At 38.1% G+C, this 26474-nt stretch overlaps 1 protein-coding gene across 6 annotated transcripts in view; it reads left to right on the plus strand.

Moving 5' to 3' along the window:
- PAM (peptidylglycine alpha-amidating monooxygenase) overlaps positions 1-26474 on the plus strand; it is a 110973-nt gene that overhangs the window by 34076 nt on the left and 50423 nt on the right. For 5 of the 6 annotated variants that reach the window (XM_051643650.1, XM_051643649.1, XM_051643651.1 and 2 more), the window contains 7 exons: positions 10757-11223; positions 12706-12826; positions 15758-15815; positions 18794-18881; positions 21431-21516; positions 23194-23277; positions 24994-25042. In XM_051643650.1, the coding sequence (XP_051499610.1) occupies positions 11132-11223; positions 12706-12826; positions 15758-15815; positions 18794-18881; positions 21431-21516; positions 23194-23277; positions 24994-25042 (578 nt within the window). In that variant the 5' untranslated portion in view covers positions 10757-11131. Of the gene's footprint in view, positions 1-10756; positions 11224-12705; positions 12827-15757; positions 15816-18793; positions 18882-21430; positions 21517-23193; positions 23278-24993; positions 25043-26474 lie in introns of those variants that run through there. The other variant, XM_051643652.1, reaches the window with a different exon arrangement.

Consider the following 26474-nt stretch of genomic DNA (forward strand, 5'->3'; position numbering starts at 1 on the left):
GGGTAAGAATTAAAGGGCAGGCTGGTATGGGTGATACAGTTGTGGGGGTCTACTGCAGACCTCATCAAGATGAGGAAGTTGATGAGGCTTTCTACAGGCAGCTGAAAGCAGCCTAACAATTACAGTCCTTGGTCCTCATGGGAGATTTTAACTACCCCGATATCTGCTGGAAGACTTACACAGCCAGCCTTTCACAGTCTAGGAGGTTCCTCCAGTGCATTGATGACAACTTCTTAATGCAAATGGTGGATAAGCCAACTAGAAGAGGAGCGCTGCTGGATCTTGTGCTCACCAACAAGGAGGGCCTTGTTGAAGCAGTGGTGGTCAATGGCAGCCTTGGCTGCAGTGACCATGAGATGGTGGAGTTCAGGATCCTGTGTGGGAGGAACAGAATACCCAGCAGGACCAGAACCCTGGACTTCCACAGAGCAAACTTCGGCCTCCTCAATCAATTGTTAAGGGAAGTCCCATGGGACAGAAGGTAAAGGGGCTCAAGACAGCTGGACAACTTTCAAGGACTACTTCTTGCAAGCACAGGATCAGTGTGTCCCAATGGGTAGAAAATCTAGTAAGGGAGCTAGGAGACCTGCATGGTTAAAAAAGGAACTGCTGGGCAAACTCAAATGGAAAAGGAAAATCTATAGATCATGGAAGGAGGGGCTGGTTACTTGGGAGGAATATAGGACTGTTGTCAGAGAATGTAGGGAGGCAACTAGGAAAGCTAAGGCCTCCTTGGAACTTAACCTTGCAAGTCGGGTTAAGGACAATAGAAAGGGCTTTTTCAAATACATAGCCAACAAAACTAATACCAGAGGCAATATAGGCCCACTGCTGAATGAGGCGGGTGCCCTGGTGACAGAGGATTTAAAGAAGGCAGAGGTGCTGAATGCCTTCTTTGCCTCTGTCTTTACTCCTGCAGGCTTTCCCCATGAGCCCCAGTTTCATATAGCCCCAGTAGAAGTCAAGATAAAGGAGGAGTTTGCCCAGGTAGATGAGGATTGGGTTAGGGATCAGTTGCGTAATCTGGACATCCATAAATCGATGGGTCCGGATGAAATGCATCCAAGGGTGCTGAGGGAGCTGGCGGAGGTCATTGCTAGTCCACTCTCCATCATCTTCGGTAAGTCATGGGTAACAGGAGAGGTGCCTGAGGACTGGAGGATAGCAAATGTCACTCCAGTCTACAAGAAGGGCAAGAAGGAGGACCCGGGTAACTATAGACCGGTCAGCCTCACCTCCATCCCTGGAAAGGTGATGGAACAACTTGTCCTTGGCACTATCTCTAGACATATCAAGGAGATGGGGGTCATCAAGAGCAGTCAACATGGTTTTACCAAGGGTAAGTCATGTTTGACTAACCTCATAGCCTTCTATGAGGAAATTACTAGGTGGATAGATGATGGTAGAGCGGTTGATGTGGTCTATCTTGATTTCAGTAAAGCATTTGACACCGTCTCCCGCAGCATCCTTGTAGATAAGTTGATCAAGTATGGGTTTGATGATCAGGCAGTGAGGTGGATCAAGAACTGGTTGAAAGGAAGGAGTCAGAGAGTTGTAGTCAATGGGGCAGAATCTAGTTGGAGGCCTGTGACTAGTGGAGTCCCTCAGGGGTCGGTACTGGGACCGGTGTTGTTCAACATCTTCATCAACGACCTGGATGAGGGTACAGAATGTACCCTCAGCAAGTTTGCTGATGACACCAAGCTGGGAGGAGTGGCTGACACACCAGAAGGCTGTGCTGCCATTCAGAGAGACTTAGACAGGCTGGAGACTTGGGCGGGGAAAAACCTGATGAAGTTTAACAAGGGCAAGTGTAGAGTTTTGCATTTGGGGAAGAAAAATGTCATGCACCAGTACAGGTTGGGGGCTGAGCTGCTGGAGAGCAGTGTAGGTGAAAGGGATCTGGGGGTCCTGGTAGACAGGAGGATGACCATGAGCCAGCAATGTGCCCTTGTGGCTAAGAAGGCCAATGGCATCCTGGGGTGTATTAGAAAGGGTGTGGTTAGTCTGTCAAGAGAGGTTCTCCTCCCCCTCTATTTTTCATTGGTGAGGCCGCATCTGGAGTATTGTGTCCAGTTCTGGGCCCCTCAGTTCAAGAAGGACAGGGAACTGCTTGAAGAGTCCAGGGCAGAGCCACAAAGATGATGAAGGGAGTGGAACATCTCCCTTATGAGGAAAGGCTGAGGGAGCTGGGTCTCTTTAGCTTGGAGAAAAGGAGACTGAGGGGTGACTTCATCAATGTTTACAAATACGTAAAGGGTGAGTGTCAAGAAGATGGAGTTAAGCTTTTTTCAGTGATGACCAGTGATAGGACAAGGAGTAATGGATACAAATTGGAGCATAGGAGGTTTAAGGTAAATGTCAGAAAAAATTTTTTTACTGTGAGAGTGACAGAGCACTGGAACAGGCTGCCCAGAGAGGTTGTGGAGTCTCCTTCTCTGGAGACATTCAAAACCCACCTGGACGCCTTCCTGTGTGATGTACTCTAGGTGACCCTGATCTGGCAGGGGGGTTGGACTAGATGATTTTTTCAGGTCCCTTCCAACCCCTATGATTCTGTGATTCTAAAGAGAAGGTAATCTGTGGCTATGTATTTGTGATTGGCTGATCAGGTGTTAGTTGCAAGTTCAAACTTTGGCTTCTTGAGGTGTTTGCAGTATCACTGAGGCTATAAAACTCAGCCTAAAAATAGGGAAAAGGCTGAAATAAGTTATGTAAATTTGTTCTTTGTATCCATTTTTCTTTAATTTTCAACTATCTGCTGTTGTTGCCAGTTTTACTAATGCTCTGTGGTTAAGTCCAAGATGAACTTTTACTCTAGAATTCATTTGTAAATCTGGACAATTACCTAATTAAACAAGTCTTCAGTTGTCTCTGATGAGTTGTTCACAACTTCAAACATTATAGTCTAGTATTTGGAAGTAGTAAACACTGGGTTCAGTAATAAGTAACTATGTTTTGAATTTATATAGTACTCAAATATTAGAGGAAATTGGTAGGTGGCATCTTTTCTCTTTTATTCTCACCTCTGTTTTTAAAGCATGGTGGCCTTGATTGGCAGGTGTTGAATATTCAGAATACAATTTTATTTGGGAAGAGATTTGGCACAGCTTTTATCTTTCACCTTTTCATCATACAGAGTTGTTTACTTCAAATTAGTAGAGCTGTATTATTAGGGCTTCAACACACATCTTGTCGTTGAATTGGTATGTTGAAGGTTACTGTTTTCAACTGTTGTTATGTGCACTGGCAATTTATTGTGTGCTGGACAATTTCAACCTAAATATGTTGTTGTAAGATAGACTAGTTGTACAATTTCTATTTTCTCTGTCGTTCCTTCCCCTTAAAGGTAAAGGCTGTGACTTAAATGTAGTGAGATTTATATATATATATATATTAAAAAAAATAATATATATATATAATTTAAATTTTTTTTTAGAGATTCCATAATCACACCTGCTTTTTCAGCTACTAGAGTAAATAATGAAAGACTTTTATTAAACTAATTTACTCATTTCTAGACTTCTGTTTTACAAAAGGCCCTACATTGAAGTCTCATTCTAGTTCTGTATGATTGGCCAGTTTGTTTGTATAATTAGAAAAAAATGCTGTAATGCATGAACAACGTAAGTATGGCTTTGGAGAGTGTACTTCAGGGAATCTTCTGAAGGGTTTGAAGGAACTGATGAAGAATGCCTGAGGGACATAGGGTGGGCCTTTTCTTGAAAGTGCAAAGCAGTTTCCCCCAAGTGTGTTTTCAGCTGGGGTTTGCACTGTCTGAAGTCTGCACTGTAAAGCCTGGATTCACTTGTTTTTCATTTATGAAGTTCTTCTGTCCTTTTTATTTAATTCCGTATCTTTCAATGAGCTGGACAAAAGGCTCTATTTTAAAACAATACGTGGAAAAAGGAGTTACCTTAAGACTGCAAGGAAATGTTCTTCCTCTCACAGTTTGCTTTTTTGGAGTATTTGACCTTGTAATCTCTGTTTTGACATGACAAATCTTATATTAAAAAAAGCCTTTTTAGTTTCTGCCTTTTCAGGGAATTAAAATAATCAACCAACAGATGGGCTAGGACAGGAGAGAGATTGTGTTCTGAAGAAAAAGGCAGGCAATACAAAATAAATAAAATAATTAGCAGGCAATTTTTAATGGATTTCACCCCCCCAAAAAAAAGAAATTCCTTAAACTTCACATTTAAATACCTAGCTGCACATTTACCACTCTTGTACTGAGTGTGGGGAGGTGGGGTGAAATCACTTGATACACCACCGTAGGGTCTGTAAGAGTGACCGTAAACAGTGAGACAAATGCTGAGCCAAAGAGCTGAGTCCTTTATTTAAACCAGACAAGATTTCATTACAGCTCTTGAATTATCTTCTATTTCTATCCCTGTAGTACAGTTTGAGAGTCCAGAAGTCAGCGGATACTCAGGTTAGGAAGAGTAACCAATTTTTGCTGTTTCCAACCGATTACTGTTACAACTTTATTTATTTTAGTTTTCAGTAGGGAGTGTTCTTTGACATTTAGGAAAGCCTTATTGTGTCTTAGCACATTTCAGTTTCTCTTGCCAGGTGTATGCAGATTTTAGCAAGGGAACTTCTATAGTAAAATGCAAAGGTTAATTTTTTTTTGCTTTCTAATATACAAACTCAGAAGGGATTAAGCCATAATTATTACATTCTCTCCAACCTATGTATTCCCAAAATGCTTTTTAACTGATTTGTTAGTTTAAGCTAAGTCTTGTCCTTAGTTTTCTTTTTCTTAGATTAAGATTCTTTCTCATTCCTAGTCATGGCCATTGTGCAGGAATCAGAAGACATAAAGCTTGAAAATTTTGTACAGTGGTATAGAAGGGGGAGTGTGATAACCAGTTGTATATGCACATCTGTCAGACTTTTGTGGAAAACAGCAATAAACCAGTAGAATGCAAAGCTATTGCTGTTGCTTCTTATATTATGATTCTCATATATTCTATGTAAGATTCTCTTTAAAAACACACAGAAAAAAAACCCTTAGCAGACATTATCTGGGGAAATAAACTGGGGAAAAATAGTGTGATATCCCAACTAAGATGTAGGGGTATCTGTCTGAAAGATGCCTTTGTAAAAAGTTTCATGAGTTTTTAGTGAGGTTTTTTTCACAATTCTAAGATTTTATTATTTAGTAATGAATATTGGGTTACCAAATTGTGACCATACATAATTGTAAAAAATGATGGGGAAAAAAAATGTCTTTCATTCTTAGACTTTCCAAAAAGGTATGCAACTTTTCTGATGTTTGACTGGTTTTCCAGTCTGTGGATGCACAAGGATGAAAAATCAGGTTATAAAAGTGAATTTCTGCTTGAAGTCTTCTAATGTTTTAGTATTGCAAGCACATTTATATTCATCTGAGCAGGAAAGGATTTTTGTGGTAGTTTGCTTGCATGTTCTGTTACATCAAAAGAAGTACAATTCCTCCTTCTTAAGTAAGTTTATACCTAATAGTTTACAGTCCATGAATTGAGGAAATTAATAAAAATCTTAGCTTGAAATGTGTGTCACATTTTGAAAATCTTAGCTTAGAATTCCAAAATTGATTTAATTTTCCAGAATTTCCAAGAAAAATAATGTTATTTTTGCTCTAAATCAGCAGCATATAGCTCTGGGTTTCACAGTATTAAATTTCCTTCCTTTTTTTGGTATTTATTTGTCTCACACTTGAGTGTGCATTATTTTGAGGAGTGTATGTGTTGTTTACTTTGGGAAAGGAGAAAATGTGAGCGAGAAGGTATTCCTAGGACGGCTTTACTTTTAAGTAGATAAGCAAGTCTTAAGTAAAGTCTGCTAAGTCAGATCACATTACGAAGTAGCAGTTACACTTTCTTGCATCTTTTTCTTACACATTATATTTTTCTGTTTTCACAGTTTAGAAAATTGCGTATTCTAGAAAAATCAGGTCTGGTTAGGCTTTGAAGTTTGACCTTTTCAGTCTTCTGCTGAGGACTGCAGGTCTGGGCAGAGCTTACAGCCTGGGATGAGAGCAATTCTGATTCCTTGAGTTGAGCTTTTTTTCTTCTCTTGGTTCCTTTGTTTTTCCTCATGCGTTTCCTGGTGATTGCCTATTAATTCTGAGGCTGGTTTTAATTTCTAGTTATTCTATAAATTGGTAGAAGATAATAAGCTAATAAGCTGCCTTTTTTTTTTTTTTGCTCTCTTTTTTTTTTTTTTCTTTCCCCTCTGGAGATAATGCCCTTCATCTTTCTTTGCATAAAGACATCTTATAAACTGTTTTCTTGCATCCTTTTTCTGGTTTCCATGACTGCTGTTGCTGTGTGAGTTGCCTACTAAGTACCATTTAAATGATTCCTTCACTATTCAGTAAACAGGGTTTGCTTACGGCTTGAGGTGATATGGTTTATGGAATCTTTGCGATTTTCACTCTTTATAGTAGTTAAGAATCTGGAAGTCATTTTGTGAACCAGTTGGTCTCCAAGGGGAGAAGCAGAGTGTAAATGACAGTTCTTCATCCTCTGTTTGTCTACTGTATAAAATTTCAATTAATTTCAAAAAAGCTGTCTAGTAGGTAAAACTCTCCATACCTACTGAATTGACAGAGCATTTGAAGGGTTTTGCTTTATTGATTTTCTTGGTACAGATAGCCTGCCTTCAGCTAACTAAGAAGAACTTGGTTTCCCGGTACAAGACCCATTAAAAATGCTTCATTTAACAAAGAGCGCGTAATTGATTAGCGGCTCAACAAAATTCCTCAAAATAAATTTAGATGTTTAGATAAACAGGCTTTTTTAATATATTGTTGCCCTTATAAACCATCCTTTTAAGTGCTGCTTAGTATGACTTTTTATTTAATACTGGTAGTCAAGTAGGAAAGAAGTACACGTTCTGATTTCAATCTATTTGGAAAGCCTACAAAGAGTAAATCAATTTAGAAAGCATCCAATTTAACTGCTGTGATACATACAAGAAAATTCAAGTTGCAGTTCTTTATTCAGTGTGTAAATGCTGTGCTTCCTCTGATGGAGTGAGCAATAGGTTGCTTATTATCATGAAACACCTCTTTTAAAAATACGCACTGTACTTATGTTCAGCCTGTCAGATTTTAGAAAAGCTTATTCATAAAAACAAGAGCAGTCATATTTATTTATTTTTTCCCTTTGGTATCCATAGCTGAAAAAAGTTTTGTAGCAGAATATATGAATTTATAAAATCTAAATTAAATCAAAGGACAAACTATATTTGACAACTTACAGTTCTCATTTTTAAAAAGAATCTTTAATGTTACACAAAATCCAGGGTGTATTGCTGGCCAGAACAGCGGGTTCCTTTCCAACCCCAGCAGCATGCTCACACCATTTATTTTGTGATAAAAGTACAGCAGCTGCCTGCTGGCGCTTTGACTAGTTCATTTATGGAAAACTAACACATGACTGTGGTAGGCAATGGGGAAGGCATCAGATCCTGAACCAGTGCAGAAAAATAGGAGGAAATAACTACAGAACAGCCTACAATTACAATGTGTTTGGTATATGGTGAAAATTTATCTTTAACTCATTTTGGAGGAACAGTCCAGTGAAGTCGAGTTTGATGCAGCTTCTTCTACTCTAAAAAACACTCCTTAGTTTTTTTTATTATTTATAATAATATTCTAAATGTTTTCCTGCAAAATCATGTTAAGAAAATGGCTTCACAAGCTTCTTTGCCTTTCTTTGGACATGATTCAGCACCTTACTACCTTTCTTGTAGTGAGAGGCTCAAAACTGAACACAGTATTGGAGGTGCAACCTCACCAGTTCTTAGTACAGGGGGACAATCACTTTGCTAGTCCTGCTGGTCACACACTTTCTGATACAAGCCAGGATGCTGTTGTCCTTCTTGACCACTTGGGCACACTGCTGGCTCATGTTTAGCTGGATGTTGACCAACACTCCCAGGTCCTTTTCTGCTGAGCAGCTTTTCAGCCACTCTTCCCCAAGCCTGTAGCGTTGCATGGGGTTGTTGTGACCCAAGTGCAGGACCTCACACTCAGCCTTGTTGAACCTCATGTAATTGGCCTTGGCCCATCTATCCAGCCTGTCTAGTTCTCTCTGAAGAGCTTTCCCTACCCTCAAGCAGATCAATACTCTCACAGAACTTGGTGTCATCTGCATACTTACTGAAGGTGCCAGTTGATCCCCTTAAAATTTAAAAATTAACAATGAAAGATTGCTTAGTGTCAAATTAACTGTTAAAGACTGCAAGGAAGTTAATATCTCTCAGCCTTGCACGGCCACAGCTGGGTGTCTCTTTGTCCTGGTCCTCAATTCTCAAAAATTGATCTCTCTGGCACACATCCTGGAAAACTGTTTGGGAGTCTCTTTGGTCAAAGATGGGACCAGGCTTTTATAGAATAAAATGGATTGCCTGTCATAATTTGACTATTTAGCTGTACTTCCGAAGTCTCTCCTTGGAGAATAGAATGAAAATAGTGGAAAAACCCAAGAAGCCCCTTGTCTCACCAAGCAAACTCTTTTGTTCATCTGTTCTTATTTTGTCTCCATTTTGGGCCAGGTTCTGTCTAGGCTGGGCTCCGTTTTCTTCAGCAACAGAGACCAGCTGATGTTAGGAGCATCAACTTGGCACTCAGTGTTGTTACCAGCTCAGATTTTGCTAGGCCCTTTGCTTTTCCATGGCAGTTTTTCCACTCCAGGCCTGGAAATTGGGAGACAAAAAGCAATGGAATCATTGAGAGAAACTGAGGCAGGCATACCAAGAGATGAAGCATTCTGCTTCATTAAGGTGTGTTCTGGTGATTTCATGCTCAACTCTGCAGTGAGAATTGAAAGCTGTAATAAAGTAACCCTTTTATTTCAGATGAGGAGGGACTATTAATAATTGGATTTCTCAGTAGTTTTATTAATTCATATGTCAAGTGGATGTTTGTAACAGATTTGGTGTAACCAGTCTCAGACTTCTTGAAGCTGACAAAAAGAGCGCATTTGTTTTTATGCTCGTGACTGGAAAATACCTTTTCAGGTAACAACAAATTAAGTCAGAATGTTGTAATTCTATGTATATTAAAGCCCAGTGTATTCCTTCTGCCTGTTCTTCTGACATCATACGTGTCAAGTATATTTACAGTATGGTCTGAAGATAAAAACATACATTCTTGGGTAGTACGAACAAAAAAAGAACTAGAAATTCCAGCCCTATGGCTTATGAAGGTACTGAACAGTTACTGTTGAGTAATTATAACTTAAAGAGGAATAGCAATGAAGCCTTCTGTTCATTGTTGTCTTAATATTTTGTGAAAAATATCACACGTGTCTTTTTTTTAAATTATTTTTTGTTTTCAGCATATAGAAATTTCATACATTTCATCATACATCATACAGCCATTTACAGCTTTCCATAGTTCACCAGTAAATACTGCTTAGATCACAGAAATGACAACATGAAAATTTGTGTTAAAGAATTAGGCTTGTAGTGTTTGGACAGCCTTGGCCTGTTTTTTATAAGCTGAAAACAAAAATTATTTCTATTTTTAGTTGTTTGTGACTGAATCTTTTGTGTCATCCTTCAGTGAAGAAAATGTTTAATGTAATAAGTTTTTTAAATGTTAAAAATAGTTCAATGCAAATCTAGTGTAGCTTCTAAAGAAGCAGCAAGTAGCCAGCATGGCTTCTTAGCCTATACATAAGCATTTTTGTAAAATGCCTCTTCTGTACATGTGCCCTGAGTTTGAAGTGATTTTTCACTAAACACATTAGTTTCAATTGTGTTTCGTGTCGGAATTCTTCAAAAGAAGGATTTCATCTTTCTAGCAGTATTTTGACTATGTCTTTCAAGGGGTGGGAGTTAGCTGGGTTTGGGTGGTTTTTTCCTATTAATATTTATCTTAAAAGACTTAACAGTATAATGAATTTTAAAGATTTTCATTTTTATTATGACTGGAAATTTTTCTTCTGCCACAATTGGAATGCTTAACAAAAATACTAATATATGTCTTTAGTAATACACAGTATCATAGTCTAACATAATTATTAAAAAAAAATTAAGCTGTTGCATAAGCTAAAATGGGAAAGTAAGGACAGTTAAAGCAATGAGGAGAGTAAAGGTTTACACTGATATAACCTCAGTATTTGAAAGGGTAGAAAGTATTCAACTAATATAAAGCAGTCTGATCTCAATAGCTCTGTTTGCAGTATTTCTGAAAATAATTTGTAAGTACCAATTTTCTGAAACTGATATAAAAAGTAAAAAAAAAATACATAAGAAGCAGATACCTTAATGACATAATTATATATTAAAGGTTGTATTAAAAGGAAAATATTCTACCACCCTGCAATATGTGCAGAAACATTTGGTAACAGTTGATAAAGTTTACAAAACTTGATTCTTGCCAACTCAGTGTTTGGCTTTTTAGCTGCTTGTAGAACACATCTTACTCTACTGTTTATATGTATGAAATACTCATTGCTGTGTGAAATACTCATCAAAAACAATACTTGGTTTTTGTGTATTGAGAATTTTTTTAATATTTCTTCCTATTATGTAAAATGTTTTTGAGGGTGCATTTTATATATCAATATGTAACATCAGTTTCTGACTCTCTGTGGATGGAATGGGAGGAATCAACAGACTTGGTGCAATCTTCGCTGGGTTGGGCTAAAACTCGTGAAAGAGCTCTCTAATATGTTAAAATGCCTCAACAGGGGTTTGCTGGGAATGAATCTGGTAATGTGTTAGTTATCCTTTTCTACTTCTGTTTTTACAGGTTCTGAGGGATGAATGACAATAATTTCTGCAATGTCACTTGGGAGTCTCCAGCACTGTGGACTGATAAGTAACGTGCAGAACTTCTTTTCAGCTCCTTGAAGGAACAGAAGTATCTCTCTGCAAGGGAAGATTCTCAACAGATTTTTACAGCGAATAATAGTCAACTTAGCATAATCCACATCCCTGATTTACAGCACATCACCTTCCAAGACAGATGGTCTATTCGAAGCTGGAGGATGTCCACAGAGCTCATTATAATGAAGCAGTGAATTGATACAGCTGCTCCTGCTGCTTGATTGTCAGGATCACAGACGACAGAACTGCACTGCCCTTTTCCTACTCCCGTAATCAGGCCAGGAACAGCAGGGTGGACATGGCTGGCCTCGTTAGCAATCTGCTAATGTTATTTCTTTTTTTTCAAAACATCTGTTTGGGTTTCAGAAGCCCACTTTCTGTCTTCAAGAGGTAGGTTATGCAGGAAGACCTTATCTGTTTGAATGCATGCACTTGCTTGTGATATTGTGGAAGTATGAAAAAGCATGACCTAGACAGACTGAGAGAGTTTAGGCTGTTCAGTCCGGAAAAGAGAAGGCTTAGGGGAGACCTTATAGTGGCCTTCCATGCTGGAAGAGGGCCTACAGGAAAGCTGGGGAGGGACTTTTTACAAGAGTGTCTAGTGAGAGGGCGACGGGTAATAGCCTTCCATGCCGTAAGAGGGGAGATTTGTGTTAGACATTAGGAAGACTTTTTCACTATGAGGGTGGTGAGACACTGGAACAAGTTGCCCAGGGATGCCCCCTTCCTGGGAGTGTTCAGGGTGAGGTTGGATGGGGCTCTGAGCAACCTGATCTAGTGGCAGGTGTCCCTACCCATGCAGGGCAGTTTGAACTAGATGACCTTTAAAGTCCCTTCTAACTCAAGCCATTCTGTGTTTGTTTGGTTTGCCCACTTGCTCTGAATTATTGCTCTGAATTATTCTGCAATTTTAAAATGGTACTTTTGTCATACTGAAGACAGAAACTCCTGTTTTATCTGTAGGTTGCAACGTAAATCTAGGAACTTTTTATATAACAGCATGCATGTATTTGAGACTACACAGGGTGTAAATATATTTCAGCTGCTTGAGTTAGCTTGCAGTGTAAAATTATTTTTAATGAGAAAGAGTCAATTAGCTTAAAACTGGACAATCCTGGGAAATTTGTGGAGAGGTTTTGAATGCAAAATTGCATAGGTAAACTTTAGTGGAATATGGACGAGAGAAGTAGCCTCTTAGGTCCCCAAAAAAGTGTTTTATTGTTCACAGGTTAAATTGGGCACTGTAGTTACCATGTCACTTCTGTACTTATGCATTTATGTGAATATACATATTCAAAATTTGTACCAATGTTGCATAATTTTTCAGATAGCTTACCATTTAGTTCATTACAGTGATCTACATTTTTTTATGATTTCTTTATACATTGCAGTCAATACAGACTTTGATGTTCATGTGAAGTTGTAAAACTTAATTATTTACTTTCCTACTTGTGAGTTGCTATACATGTCATGGTGTTGGAGTTAAACATTTCCTCTTTACACATTATTTAAATGTAGTTGTGATTAAATTATGCATCAGGCACATAGTCCTAAAAAAACCAACCCTCCAAACTGTCATGAATTTTTAACAGTACTTGCCATTTTCTAGTGAAGTCCATGTACCTCAAATATGTATTTAGATGAGATGACAGGTTACATTTTTGACTAATGTTTTCCAAACTATTCTGTCTGAAAGCTCAGAGAAACTACTTCAGTAAGTGCTTGATAACTAATATGTTTTCCCCGGCTTACAAAGGAGTGAAATTTCCAGACCACTCCTTGAGCTACTCAGTATTGTCAAATTTGTTTACTAGTTGTCTTTTAGAAAGACATAACAAAAGTAAATATTTTTTTAAATCTCTCCTTTTTAAGGTATAAAGATAACACCAGATCTCTTTCTGGTGAATGCCTTGGAAGCGACCGGACAGTGATTTCACTTGGTCTGTCAGATTTTGCATTGGACATTCGCATGCCTGGGGTAACGCCTAAGCAGGTGAGGAAAGTGCAGCTTTTATTTTTCCACCTACTCATTTTTTTCTTTTTCTTTTTGTTTTTTTTTTTTATATGCTAGGAAAATAAAGCCTTGCCTACAATATCACATACATAAGATGAACGGAAACATCAGGGTAGCTTTTATAGATATATGTATGTCCAGTGAAAATAATGAAACAGAAGAGCATTCTCAATTTTTCAAAAAAAAGCTATTCTCATCTGATTAGTTTTATTTGTGAAATGTTAATTTCATAAACCGAATGGCTGAATTTTATTAAAACATGGACTTTTTTTATTAAAATAAAATATATCCAGTTGTGCTCATAAGACATATATTTATTTAGAGTTGCAGTCTACACCAAATCTCAGATGGTGTCTCAGTGAATTTATTTACATTAAATTGAACATTGCTTCAACTTTAGTCAGCTGAGAGAAAACAAACAAAAAAGCATTTAATATAGTTTATTTTTGACCCAGGAAATTAAAATACTCCAGGAAAGCTATTATAAACAGGTTTGAAGTTGTTTATCTTTTACTGAGTCAAGTAAAAATGAAGACAGTAATTAAGATTTTTAATGTTAGCTTTAGCATTTTTAAGATTCACAGGAAAGTTTGAGATTATGCTATCATTTTCACATGTTTTCATTAAGCAAGGTAAACAATAGTTGATGAAGTTTTTTTGCAATGAGGCAATGCAGGGAATTCTATATGTCATTGAAAGACCGTATGTCTCTTTTAGAGGGCTGCAGATGCTTGGAAAGAGCAGGATGTTGTGCTGCATTAGATGATGACTCATTGTTGCAGATAGCACTTTCAAAAAACATGAAAGGAAATAGGAGGTTTTCCATTATTGGTGGAACGCGTAATACAGAGTAGTGTCATTCCAGGGAGTGCAAAACAGAAATGTAGCTTCAACTAGATTGTATTTATTTGCAGCAAAATATTAAATTTCTCTCCCAGAGAAAGTGAAAAGTACTCTAATTCATCCAGGTGCACATTTGTAAATATGTTTTACTGCTTTTACCTAAGGAGCCATAAGTTGAAGAACTAAGAAACACATATGAAGGGGTCAGTCACTTCAGATTCCTATTTAGAAAAAAAGAAAACCCAAACCTAAAATCACCAAAAGGCTGTGACAGTTAATAGAAAGGACATGCTACTTTTCACATTCATGTGAAATTCACATTCATAGCTCACAGCCTTTATGTACACAATAGTAGTAGGCTAGTGTAGATGTGAGGGAAGGACCTTTCTTCATGTACTCTTAACCCCAGTTGTGGGAGATACATTTAAGAACCGTGGATCTACTGTGAGTTCAAGTTATCCATACTGATGTTTATATAAGAGGTTAAGTTGGGAGTTGCACTTAACAGTCCCTTCCAACTTGAGTTATTCTGATTCTATGATATATAAGTTTCTGCTTTCAGGGTCTATCTGCAAGTTTATCTCTATTCGTGAAAGACACCAAAATAAACCAAAGAGTGAGAGGACATGCACAAATTTGAAAATGTTTTGCTAAAGACTTTCTGGAAATAGATCGCTATTTCGCTTATGACTAATTGCAGTTTCTGTGTCCTCAAGCATCACAATTTATGTGGGAAAGGCAAGAAAACAAACACAGCCAAGGATGACGAGCAGAAATTAGTGGAGATGATGTGAATAACTTAAATTCTAGTGAACGGAAGAATATTTTTAGAGCAACACCAATATCCCTATTGATTGCCTCTGGGTTGAAATCAGAGGGGTTGTCTCCAAGGGTGACCTTACAGTAAGCATCTGTTACCAACCCTCAAACCAAGACATGACTGAAGAAGCTATACTCAGGTCACTCAGGCAAGCTTCAGGTCAACAAAACGTGGTCCTTATGGGACCCTGTGGGTCCTTAACTACCCAGACACTTGCTGGAAGAGCAACACTGCAGCTCACCTGACATCAGTCAAGTTCCTGGAATGTGTAGAAGACTTCTTCCTCACACAAATGTTGGATGTGCCAACCAGGAATGGGGCACAGCTGGACTTGCTACTCACTAACCAAGAAAGCCTGCTCTGTCAAATCTGTTAGTGATAAACTTGGCTGCAGTGACTGCAGTATTGTGGAGTTTGGGATACTGCTGAGCACAATGAAATCTAATTCCAGGACAAAGGTTTTAGATTTTAGAGAGCAAATTTCAGCTCTCTTAGGGCTCAGTTAAAAGGCATCCTGTGGGAAGCTTCCATGGAGGATAAAGGGGCTAATGAGTGCTGGGAGTTTTTCAAGAACATTTTCCTAGATATACGAGTTCATCCCCTTTAAAGGCCAGGGAAGTAGGCTGAGCAAGAGACCCCCTTGGCTTAACTGTGAGCTTCTGGGTCTGCTCAGAACCAAATGGGAAATGTACCAGATGTGGAAAAGTGGAACAATACTGGTTGAAAATAACAAGGGTATGCAGAGTATGGAGAGATGCAGTTAGGAAAGCAAAAGCTTAGCTTGAGCTGTCATTGGACAAAGATGTCAAAAACCTCAAAGGGTTCTTCAGATAGGTTAACCACAGAAACAGGGGAATAATATTGGCCCACCATTAAACAGGAGAGGTGAAGCTGTTAACAACAATTCTTGAAAGGCAGAGGCCCTCAGCACCTTCTTCACCTTTGTCTTTACCAGTGCTATTGGATCCCAGGTCATAGAAACAAAAGTCCAGACTTATGAAGACACCAGCCCACCATCAGTGAAGCAAGAGTTGGTGTGTTAACTATTACAGGAGGGTGACTTGTGCAAATTGTCAAATAAATTAAGTTCTAATGCTTATAAGTACATTATTTTTATATATTAGTCTGTTCAGGATTCTCACATTCATCTGCAGAATATTTATATAATTATTTTGCTTTGTTTCTATTGTTTTCATTCCAAATATTCCCAAATTAAAGGTAATTTATATTATCCTGTCTTTTAACAGTCCGATACCTACCTCTGCATGTCAGTACCCCTGCCAGTGGATGATGAAGCCTATGTAGGTGAGTATTGATTTACTGGAAGAATATAAACAAGCCATTTCTTTTTTTTTTTTTTCCTTTGACTCATATTACCTAAATCTTTGGCTGTCAAAGAGTTTCCAAAATATATTCATCATGGCTAATGCAGACACAGAGAACTACTTGGAATCAAAAAAACAAACTATCTGGAGAGATTAATGAGTAATAGTATTTAGGGAGTTGCATGCAGATACCTCTGGCAGTCAGTACCAAACAGTCCTATTCGTAAAGTATTGGCTTTCTGTCTCTGGCTGGATACTTAATTCTGTTCTGCTGAGCAGACCGCTTATTTACTTGCTGGCACAGGCATTTACAGTCAGTGTTAGCTACAGTAAGATTTTACTTACCTTAAGGAAAAAAACAAGATCAAACCCTATTCCCTCCCTTTTTTAAAATGTTATGTCATGAGTAAGATGGCAGACAAATATTGAGAAATTCTATAATAGTGTATGAATGCCAAGATCGTATGGATTCCAAAACAGCACCATCTGTTCAGAAGGTGTTCTAGGTATGTTTAATTCTCATTTGTTTTGCTTATGAACATACAGGTAGAAAGAAGGCTTGTTAATTTGACTAAAAATGGTTTCACTATCAAATTGTTATATAAACTGAAATCAAATAAACCAATGAGAAGTTAGAATGCTTAGTTTTTTCTTCCTTTACTCTTTTGATGCAATTTAAGCTATCTGCACTTAAAATGAAAATTGTGTAGTTTGTGTTGTAGTGTATTATGAGGTTATTTTTCCATGTGGGTATCCTTGTGGAAGTCCCTCAGAAAGAATATTGTGTTTAGATTTTCATGTTGTATTACAGTAACTAAAAAAACTGAGTAATTTTTGTCAGTACTTTCTCTGTATATGTTTTGTAAAGACAGAACCAAACCTCACATTTTGACTGTGAGTTTGATCACAGAAAGAAAAATGGAGCACAAAAGGCAGTGACTGTTCATTCTCTGGTAAACTATACTTGCTGTCCAGTATATGCAATAGACTCTTGCTTATAGGTGGTTCATAGAAAGGCATATTAACTAACCTGCTGCTTAAGCAATTTTTATTTAGTGCTTCAATGAGTTGCAAAATTTCATAGTTCAGTTCTTCAGTAGATTCCTGCACATGCACATTTAATTCTGTCATTTGGTGTTCACATGTGTTTAAGCCACATGAACTTATTTTTCAGTGGTCTATGTGTTTAAAAGGACCTACTAAAAGAATGCACTTAAAAGTGATTTTTATGTAAAGTCTCAATGTGAATCATGCGAGGCAATATTTTTTTTTTTTTTTTGAAGTCTGGGGAACTTTTAGGTCTTTGGTGTTTATAAGTTCTTAATCAGATTTTCGTAGGATTTGGTCACCTTTCCAATCATCACTGTCTTTTACTACTGACTCGTGGTACCTCCCTAACTGTCAGATTATGCTGTAGAAATGAGAGGGAGCCTTTTGTATTCAGCATCACAAACTTAAATAATTTTATTATTTTTTGTTTTTTATCTTTACATGGCTCTCAGATACTATGGCTTTGTTACTGTAATATGCCATATCAAAACTTCCATTTTGCCAAGTAGTGGTGACTTCACTGTATTGAAGGCCTTTAATGTCTTCCTAATCTAAACTGTGGACACTGGCATGTTGAAAAATTTTTTAAAGTTAATTCCATTATTAAGACAGCAATATTTTAAAGAAAAAAGTGTGCCAGCTTTATATAATTGAGTTGTTACTTGGAAATATTAACGTACTAGAAATTATTTTTTAATATGTAGCATAACTATGCTTTTTATTATTAAACTGTTGTAATGTTCTCTTTATTTCCATTTCTCCCTGAGTTCATAATTCAAAGTAGTAGAATCATAGAATAGTTAGAGTAAGAAGGGACCTTAAATATCATTGTGTTCAAACTGCCCTGCATGGGCAGAGACACCTCCCACTGGATCAGGTTGCTCAGAGCTCCAGCCAACCTGGCCTTGAACACTTCCATGGATGGAGCTTCCACAACTTCCGGGCAGCCTGTTCCACTGCCTCACTACCCTCACACTAAAGAATTTCCTCCTAATCTCATAACCTAAATCTCTCATCTTTCAGTTTAAAACTGTTACCTCTTGCTACCCCTACTGTTACCCCCTCTCACTGCAAGCCCTTGTAAAAAGCCCCTCCCCAGCTTTCCTGCAGGTCCCCTTTAGGTACTGGAAGGCCACTATGAGGTCACCCCAGAGCCTTCTCTTCTTCAGGCTGAACAACCCCAACTTCCTCAGCCTGTCTTCATAAGAGCGGTGCTCCAGCCCTCGGGTCATCTTTGTGGCCCTTGTCTGGACATGCTTAAACAGGTCCACATCTTTCTTGTGTTGGGGGCTCCAGAGCTGGACACAGTATTCCAGGTGAAGTCTCACCAGGGCAGAGTAGAGGGGCAGAATCACCTCTTTTTATCTGCTGGCCACACTTCTTTTGATACAGCCCAGGACACAGTTGGCCCTCTGGGCTGCAGTTACACATTGGTGGCTCATGTCCAGCTTTTGATCCACTAGTGCCCACAGGTATTTTTTCCACATTGCTGCTCTCAAGTGTGTCCTCCCCCAGCCTTGGGGGAGGTTGGTTAGTACTTGGAGAACTTTGTTATGAAAGGAAGCCAGATTTTATTCAGATTTCTTATATGTACCAATACTGTTACTGTTATCTTAGCAATGATTTTGTAGCATTTCTCCATGCATACAAATATTTAACTATTCCGTAATCTTCAATCCATTATTGTAAATTGTGGAGGCTGTCAGCTAGGAGTGTTGGTTTATTTCTTAAACCTTTGGTAGTGACGGGTACTTCATTTGGCTTGAATCTTATGCTAATTTTTATGGATTTTACAACACAGGATTTTTTAAATGGCTTTTTTTGACTCTCTCTTTAGAAGACTGCTGTAAGCCTGGATGTGCTACTAAGAGAACAACTACACATATGTTTTATCATTTTATTTTTCAGTTGACTTTAAGCCTCGTGCCAGCATGGACACTGTCCATCACATGTTACTCTTTGCATGTGATGAACCCTCCTCTACTGAAAAGTACTGGTAAGATTTGCAGCTTGTTTTGTTGTTGCATCTAACTTTTATTGTGTTAATTGCTTCCTCATAAGCCTTTTACAGCGTCACCATTTCTTGGAAAAGTAGAAAAATATTGAAGAAAAAGGAAATGTATAGCATTTCACGCCTTCTACACTTGAAGTGTTTCGTTTTTTTACTGACTCCTCTGTAAGGTGGAGAAAAAGGTCTATTTTCTGATTCTTCATGCCTAATTGACTATGTTTGAGTAGGAGACAATCAATGTAGTGTTGATGGATATGGTTTTAGGGAGAACTTTATAGAGTAGGGGTGGTGGTTGGACTTAGTGATCCCAAGGGTCTTTTCCAACCTGAATAGTTCTATGATTCTATGAAATTCCAGGGGAGTATGCAAAGAACAAAGATTGGAGAAGGAGTCAGTAGGCTCTTCTTTCTAAACCATCCCCTATCCCTTCTCTCCCAAATTTTTGCCACAGTAAAAATTAGTTGTTAGTACAGTACTGTATAGTGTGCTGTTACAGTCTGTTCTGTGCTACTCATTCTGTTCAGTATGTCATTATATTTTGCATATAAAGAAGCTGTGAGTTTCAATGATTAGTTATTTTTTTTGTTTGTACATTTATACTTTCTGCTAGCTTCCTGCTTTTAAATCTGTTCATCAGTTATCTTAACTCTTCTTTGTTAGCTTCTCTGGCTTTGTTTTTTTCTGAAAATGTGGTGTTTCAAGATCAGCACTCATCGCTAAGTGGTTGACCATTTTATAAGCATAATGGAAGAGCTATGTGTGTATCTCATCTTTCTCCTGCAGTCATTCCCCTCTATTGGCTAGTATCTCAGGACGACTTTGAAACAGCCTGTGTAGGTTTTATTACCTAGCTAATGTGCTCCTGAAAGATACTGTGGTATAAATGAAGGCTAGCTGGACCAGAGTGTGGTGGTGAACTGCATTTGTGGATTCTGCTGTTGTTTCTCCTAACCAATCTTTTCAACAGACTTCCAGACTGTGCAGCTCAATACCTGTTTAGATTCCTGAAGTCTTTCAGTTTTTTTAGATTGTAGTGGTGGAAAGCTGCCCAGCTTTTACCTGAAGCTGTATGAATAATTAGTTGTGAAACATTTCGTTTATCCTGAAATGAGTTTTGCATGTCCATTGGGACATGTTTGGAGGGAGAGATGACCAAGCTACTGTTTGTGAAGGTCCAGAAATATGTGTTATGAGCAAAATTAATGAAAAGGAAGAAGTGACATGTTCCTTATTCTCTTGGTACTCTGATGTCTATGGTAATGCTTTCTGTCAGGAGAAAAAAGAACAGCCTTTCCAGGCTCTCTGGGATCCCAGAAACATGTAACCTACACTCTGGAAGAACTGATTATCCCTGGGAGAGCAGCCATGTGTTCTGAGGGGTGGCACACATGGCTCAGGCATCCTCAACAGAAATGTTTGTGAATCTGCATCTACTAGAAGTCCTTTATGCTTTTATACTCTTCCTCACACTGTTTGAGACTCTGTTTGCCCCAGCATTTAAGGTGACTGAAGCTGCACTTCATTCATACAAATGTTTTCCCAGGCCTCATTTTAGCAGCAGTAATAAACAGAAAGGGCTGTACCATTTTGTGCAGAATTGAAACCTTGGCATGGCTATCAACCTTCATTGCACCTGGCTTTAATCAGTTGATGTAGTATAAATGGTTTTGGATTGAGGCTTTCTAAAAGTCATACCTCTGTATGCTGCATCTGTGGAATGACTTCTACACTTGTTGTTCAGTGCCATGTTACTTTGCCACTGAAGAAAGGTACAAATACACAGTAAGTGGCCCTTTTCCCTAATGGGGGATCAAGAGGGAGAAGTAGCTGCAAGGTGAGTATTTGGAAAGCCCCTCAGTGTCCCTTCTTTTTTCGTCCGTGTATGTCATCCCATAGCTTACACTCACGTATAGCAGTTAGCACCCTCTCAGATACATTCCAGGTATATTTCACTGTTTGTACGACTATTTCTGACTGGCCTTTTACAGATTTGATAGTGTGTATGTTTGTTAGTTCTTGCAGATTCAATGTATCTAGAGCTTAACAGTCTTTGGAAGTCTTTTGCATTCTACCCACCCTTACTCTTCCCTGCAATGTGTTAGTAGCAGACGCTAGGAGCAGCTCTTGAGCTCATCACTAAAAGTATTTGTGATCTGTTTGTGGTCTGTAAATTGTAAAGCACTTCTGTTCTTTTTTTCCCTATGTATGTTGATTTTTTGGTTTGGTTTTATTTTGGTGGCTTTTGAGCTAATAGTGCTACAAATTTTCATATGGTTAATTCTTACAAAATTCTCTCCTTTATTTTTTTATGACTAGCTACTTGGCTGGTGTGGGGGGGGAGGGGAATAGATAGAGGACATAATGATATCTGGGAAGGCAGTCTACAGGAAAAGAACTATGATTAATCAATATACATCCAAAAACGTCTTCACAGATCTTAAAATTAGTGCTTTCGCACAGAATTTACCTGCCCTTTTCTTTTTTCAAAATTAAAAAATTATATTTCCTTTTGTTTTCTTTCCTCATATTTTTAGGGACTGTGATGAAGGAACATGCAAAGACAAATCTAACATTCTGTATGCCTGGGCAAGAAATGCCCCACCCACCAGGCTACCCAAAGGTATTGTGCCTTTAATGTAAAGTTCTTGTGTAGAAGGGCAAGGGACAGAAGAGGATGTGGAAGTAAACACCTGGCATATCTAGGATCATGCTATAATATTTTTATTATTTCTAGTGGATGGAAACTGTTCAAGCATCAGCCTCGCAAACTAAGATTATGCTAGCTAATATACTAATACTAGCTAATATAGTTGGGTTTTTTTGTCATCCTGTTTACTGTAAAGTGAGGGGTTTCAGTAGGGGGAAAAAGGAGGAGGAACAATCATAATATAATGCTTTATTTTTCTTTAGCATGAATCTTGCATTTCCTACTATATGTTAATGGAGAGTGCTGTTTATGTATCTTTCAGCAGCACACAAACTGCATTAAAATTTTTTGTGTGTTTGGCAAAGTTAAAACACATTCAAAATAATCTTTTTTTTTTTTTTTGGTCATTTGGAATTTGACAATTTTATATGCTTTTCATTTCTTGATGCTTTGACACATACAAATTTTCTTGTATAATAGATGACTTTGCTGAATTCAATCAAAATATTTTAAGGTACTTGGAGTGATATTTCTGGAAGACAGGGAGAAGTGATGCTTTCTAGTAACCACTCAGGGTCCTCGAAATGCATGCTGTCTATATAGCCTCAGTTTGAAAATACATTGAATTCTACAGATTTATTTATTTATCTGTCATTGCCTTCTTTCCTAACCAGGAGCAGTGCACAGTATCATGAAGAGGTTCTTTTTAACAATCCGATTACACACTTGCAAGCATGAATGTTATTTGATTTGGTTATCAGAATGTCAAGCTATAAAAACGTTGGTTGGAGGCTTCTGTGGAAGCCTAGTATTTGCTTCAGTGTTAAACCGCAGCTAGTAATATTTTCTTGTCTCTAAGCAATCCATAAATGTTCGTAGAGGAGTTTGTAATGATATTATATTTGTGCACAGAGAGGCTGCAGTCCAATTTATAAGTAAGCTTTGCTGTGGGCAGTGTTTAATCCAGTGGGATTTACAGACTGAATTGGAAGAAATTGCTTTCTCTGCTCAGTTTGAAGAGACTTCATTGTAGAACTGGTTTAGAGCAATCCCTGATGGTAGTATTTTGCAATTTCATGATTTTGAATTCCGCCATTTTTTCTGTGCAGTGCTTACTTCTTTCAACAAATAGCATAACCTTGTAATTCCCCCAAGATTTTTTTAGCATGAAATATTAATTTGTATCTCCAAACATTTTACTGCAGATCTTTTTATCTTTTCATTCTCAGTGTATTCTTAGTAAGTCAGTATGTATCAGTTTGTACCATTTACAGATTGCATGAAAAATGAAAGTTCTACCAAATCCTATGAGCATGGCAAATCTTGTTGTTTTTTATTTTCTTTTTCATATATAGTTGTGTATATATACATCAAATCTGTATTCATATTTTTTGATTGAGAGAATTCTCCACTTAAAGCAGATATCTGCTAATTAATGGCTAAGCTTCTTAGTCTTTTGGGAAGGATATGTCGTGATGTGTTCTTTCCAGCTTTCAGGATACTGTCTTTTTCACTGGTCTTTTTCACTGGTGTCTCGGTGAAATTTTCTATCCCTTCACTCTAAGTCATTATAGTGATTTGTACTTTTAGACATGGTCAGATACCTTGCAATTTATTGTTTCTGAAACCAATGCATTTTCCTTCTCTCAGGTGTCGGATTCAGAGTTGGAGGAGAAGCAGGTGGCAGATTTTTTGTGCTCCAGGTACACTATGGGGATATTAGTGCATTTAGAGGTATGTATTTTGGAAATTTGTTTTGTAAGTTATATCAGTTACAGCATCACTTATATTATCCTTGGAAATTATTTTTGCTGACAGTAGCACTCAGAGAGGTAAAGATCAGTGAGCACATTTGTAATAAATTGTGTGTATTAACTTCTTTCTAAACTTCCTATATATATGTTTGAAAGGTGAACAGCTTCTCTTCAAAAAATGTAGAGCAAATTACTTACAGTAATGAAGAAGCAGGTTAATAATTTTAAGTGTAGGGAGAAACTTATTTTTCCTTGTATAATTCAGTATTTTTTTAAGGAAATTGAAACAAATACTTGTTAATATCCTTAACTTGTAACCTTACTTGAAGAGCTGGTGAGAAAGATGACGTACACTGGCCAGTCAATCTATGCTTGGAAAAAGTTGAAAGTAGTGGAGACAGTGTCTTTTCATGTTTAAAAAAAAAAAAAAAATCTCAGCTATTTTTACAGGTATTTCTGAAGTTCAGGAATTACTTAAAGGGCATTTTTTTGTAGGAGTAAGATGTCTGTTGACAACTGTCAGTTGTCAGTGTTTTAATTTTGTATTTATTAGTTTGTATGTAAGCACATGCAGTTGCTGCAATACAGAACAGAGGAGGGGTGAGGAAATATACTCAGTTAACTTGTTCGGCTTTCAGTATCACATCAAACATTCAGAAGCACAGCTCAGAGTTTAATTTTCTGACTTAGAAGACATTGCAAATAGAAAATACTTAGCTTGAAGTAGTAATTAACTATGTATTAGCACCCAATTTCACGTCCTGTCAGTTTTGGGGAAAAAATTGTCGTAGGTGAAATTTATCAACTTTCATTTTCAGCAGTTTAAAACAAGGGTATTTCTGCATTTAATTTATTGAGAGGAAAATCTCTCCCCAGGTTACCACTTGTGAGCAGATCCCTAGCTATTCTGTTCTCTTTCTTACCTGAAGTGTATACTGCTAGAGGGTATTTTTTCAGCATTTTCTGTTTACTTGCTTTGGAGGTGTATCTATCTTCTAACTATGGCTGGTTTTGGTATAAACAGAAGAAAAGGAAACTTAGTTGAAAAAGAACAAAAATTGAACTTTCAGATCACCAACTAAAACTGAGTAATTATCAGGACAATGGTATTTTTAAATTAAAATATCCAACAGGTTATGTAATGGTGATACAGTACATTAACAAATGAATTAACTATTTTTACTGTCTTTATAGGATATCCATTGTTAAACAGGACATCTGCATTGATATCTTAAGTTTGTTTGTTGACTGTATTAAAAGGATTTCCGGTTGCTTCATTGTTAATTGCTACAATAACTGCTTCTCCACAAATTTTTCGTTTTTCTAACTTTCAAAATACAAATTTGTTTGAAGCAAACCAACTTCTTCTGCTGTTGTAAAAATTACACTATTTCATCTCTCAAATGCTAGTTCATAAAGATCTACAATTTCTAGTGCCAAAAAAGCAGCTAGGTTTCAATTCATCAGAGTTTTGCTCTGTGTTAGAATTTTGCTACAAACGCAGCACTGAGATGTTCAGGTTTGTGCAAATTTGAGTGAAGTGGCCACAGTATGAAAAAAAAGAAGACTTACTGCAAAAAAGATTAAAACATATTATCTCTTCCATTACTTTTTATACAGCAGAATAATGTTATTAATATGGAATTATTTCACATGAGTTCAATTGCTGATTATAATTGTTTTGTGATTTGTACAGATAAACACAAGGACTGCTCTGGTGTAACTTTACATCTCACACATCAAAAGTAAGTATCTGTAAAACTACTTGCCTGTTAGAATCATAGAATCATTAAGGTTGGAAAAGACCTGCAAGGTCATCAAGTCCAACCATCAGCTCTACACCCCTGTGACCACTGAACTCTCTCCCAGAGTGCCACGTCTACCCATTTTTTTAACACCTCCAGGGAGGTGACTCCACCACCTCCCTGGGCAGCCTGTTCTAATGCCTCACCAGTCATTCTGTGAAAAAATGTTTCCTAATATCCAGTCATAGAATCATAGAATCATAGAATCTTAGGGGTTGGAAGGGACCTCGAAAGATCATCTAGTCCAAACCCCCTGCTAGAGCAGGGTCACCTAGAGCACATCACACAAGAACGCATCCAGGTGGGTTTTGAATGTCTCCAGTGAAGGAGACTCCACAACCTCCCTGGGCAGCCTGTTCCAGTGCTCTGTCACTCTCACAGTAAAAAATTTTTTTCGCATATTCACCTTGAACCTCCTATGCTCCAATTTCCACCCATTACCCCTTGTCCTATCACTGGTCATCACTGAGAAAAGCCTAACTCCATCTCCCTGACACTCACCCCTTACGTATTTGTAAACATTAATGAGGTCACCCCTCAGTCTCCTTTTCTCCAAGCTAAAGAGACCCAGCTCCCTCAGCCTCTCCTCATAAGGGAGATGTTCTACTCCCTTAATCATCTTTGTAGCTCTGCGCTGGACTCTCTCAAGCAGTTCCCTGTCCTTCTTGAACTGAGGGGCCCAGAACTGGACACAATACTCCAGATGCGGCCTCACCAATGCAGAATAAACAGGTAGGAGAACCTCTCTTGACCGACTAACCACACCTTTTCTAATGCACCCCAGGATGCCATTGGCCTTCTTGGCCACAAGGGCACATTGCTGGCTCATGGTCATCCTCCTGTCTACCAGGATTCCCAGGTCCCTTTCTCCTACACTGCTCTCCAGCAGGTCAGCCCCCAACCTGTACTGGTGCATGGTGTTTTTCTTCCCCAAATGCAGAACTCTACACTTGCCCTTGTTGAACTTCATCATGTTTCTCCCCGCCCAACTCTCCAGCCTGTCTAAGTCCCTCTGAATGGCAGCACAGCCTTTTGGTGTGTCAGCCACTCCTCCCAGCTTAGTGTCATCAGCAAACTTGCTGAGGGTACATTCTATACCCTCATCCAGGTCGTTGATGAAGATGTTGAACAACACCGGTCCCAGTACCGACCCCTGAGGGACTCCACTGGTCACACACCTCCAACCAGATTCTGCCCCATTGACTACAACTCTCTGACTCCTTCCTTTCAACCAGTTCTTGATCCATCTCACTACCTGATCACCAAACCCATACCTGATCAACTTATCTACAAGGATGCTGTGAGAGACGGTGTCAAATGCTTTACTGAAATCAAGGTATACCACATCTACCGCTCTACCATCATCTATCCA

The sequence above is a fragment of the Apus apus genome, chromosome Z (genome assembly GCF_020740795.1).
Source record: "Apus apus isolate bApuApu2 chromosome Z, bApuApu2.pri.cur, whole genome shotgun sequence".
Lineage (NCBI taxonomy): Eukaryota > Metazoa > Chordata > Aves > Apodiformes > Apodidae > Apus > Apus apus.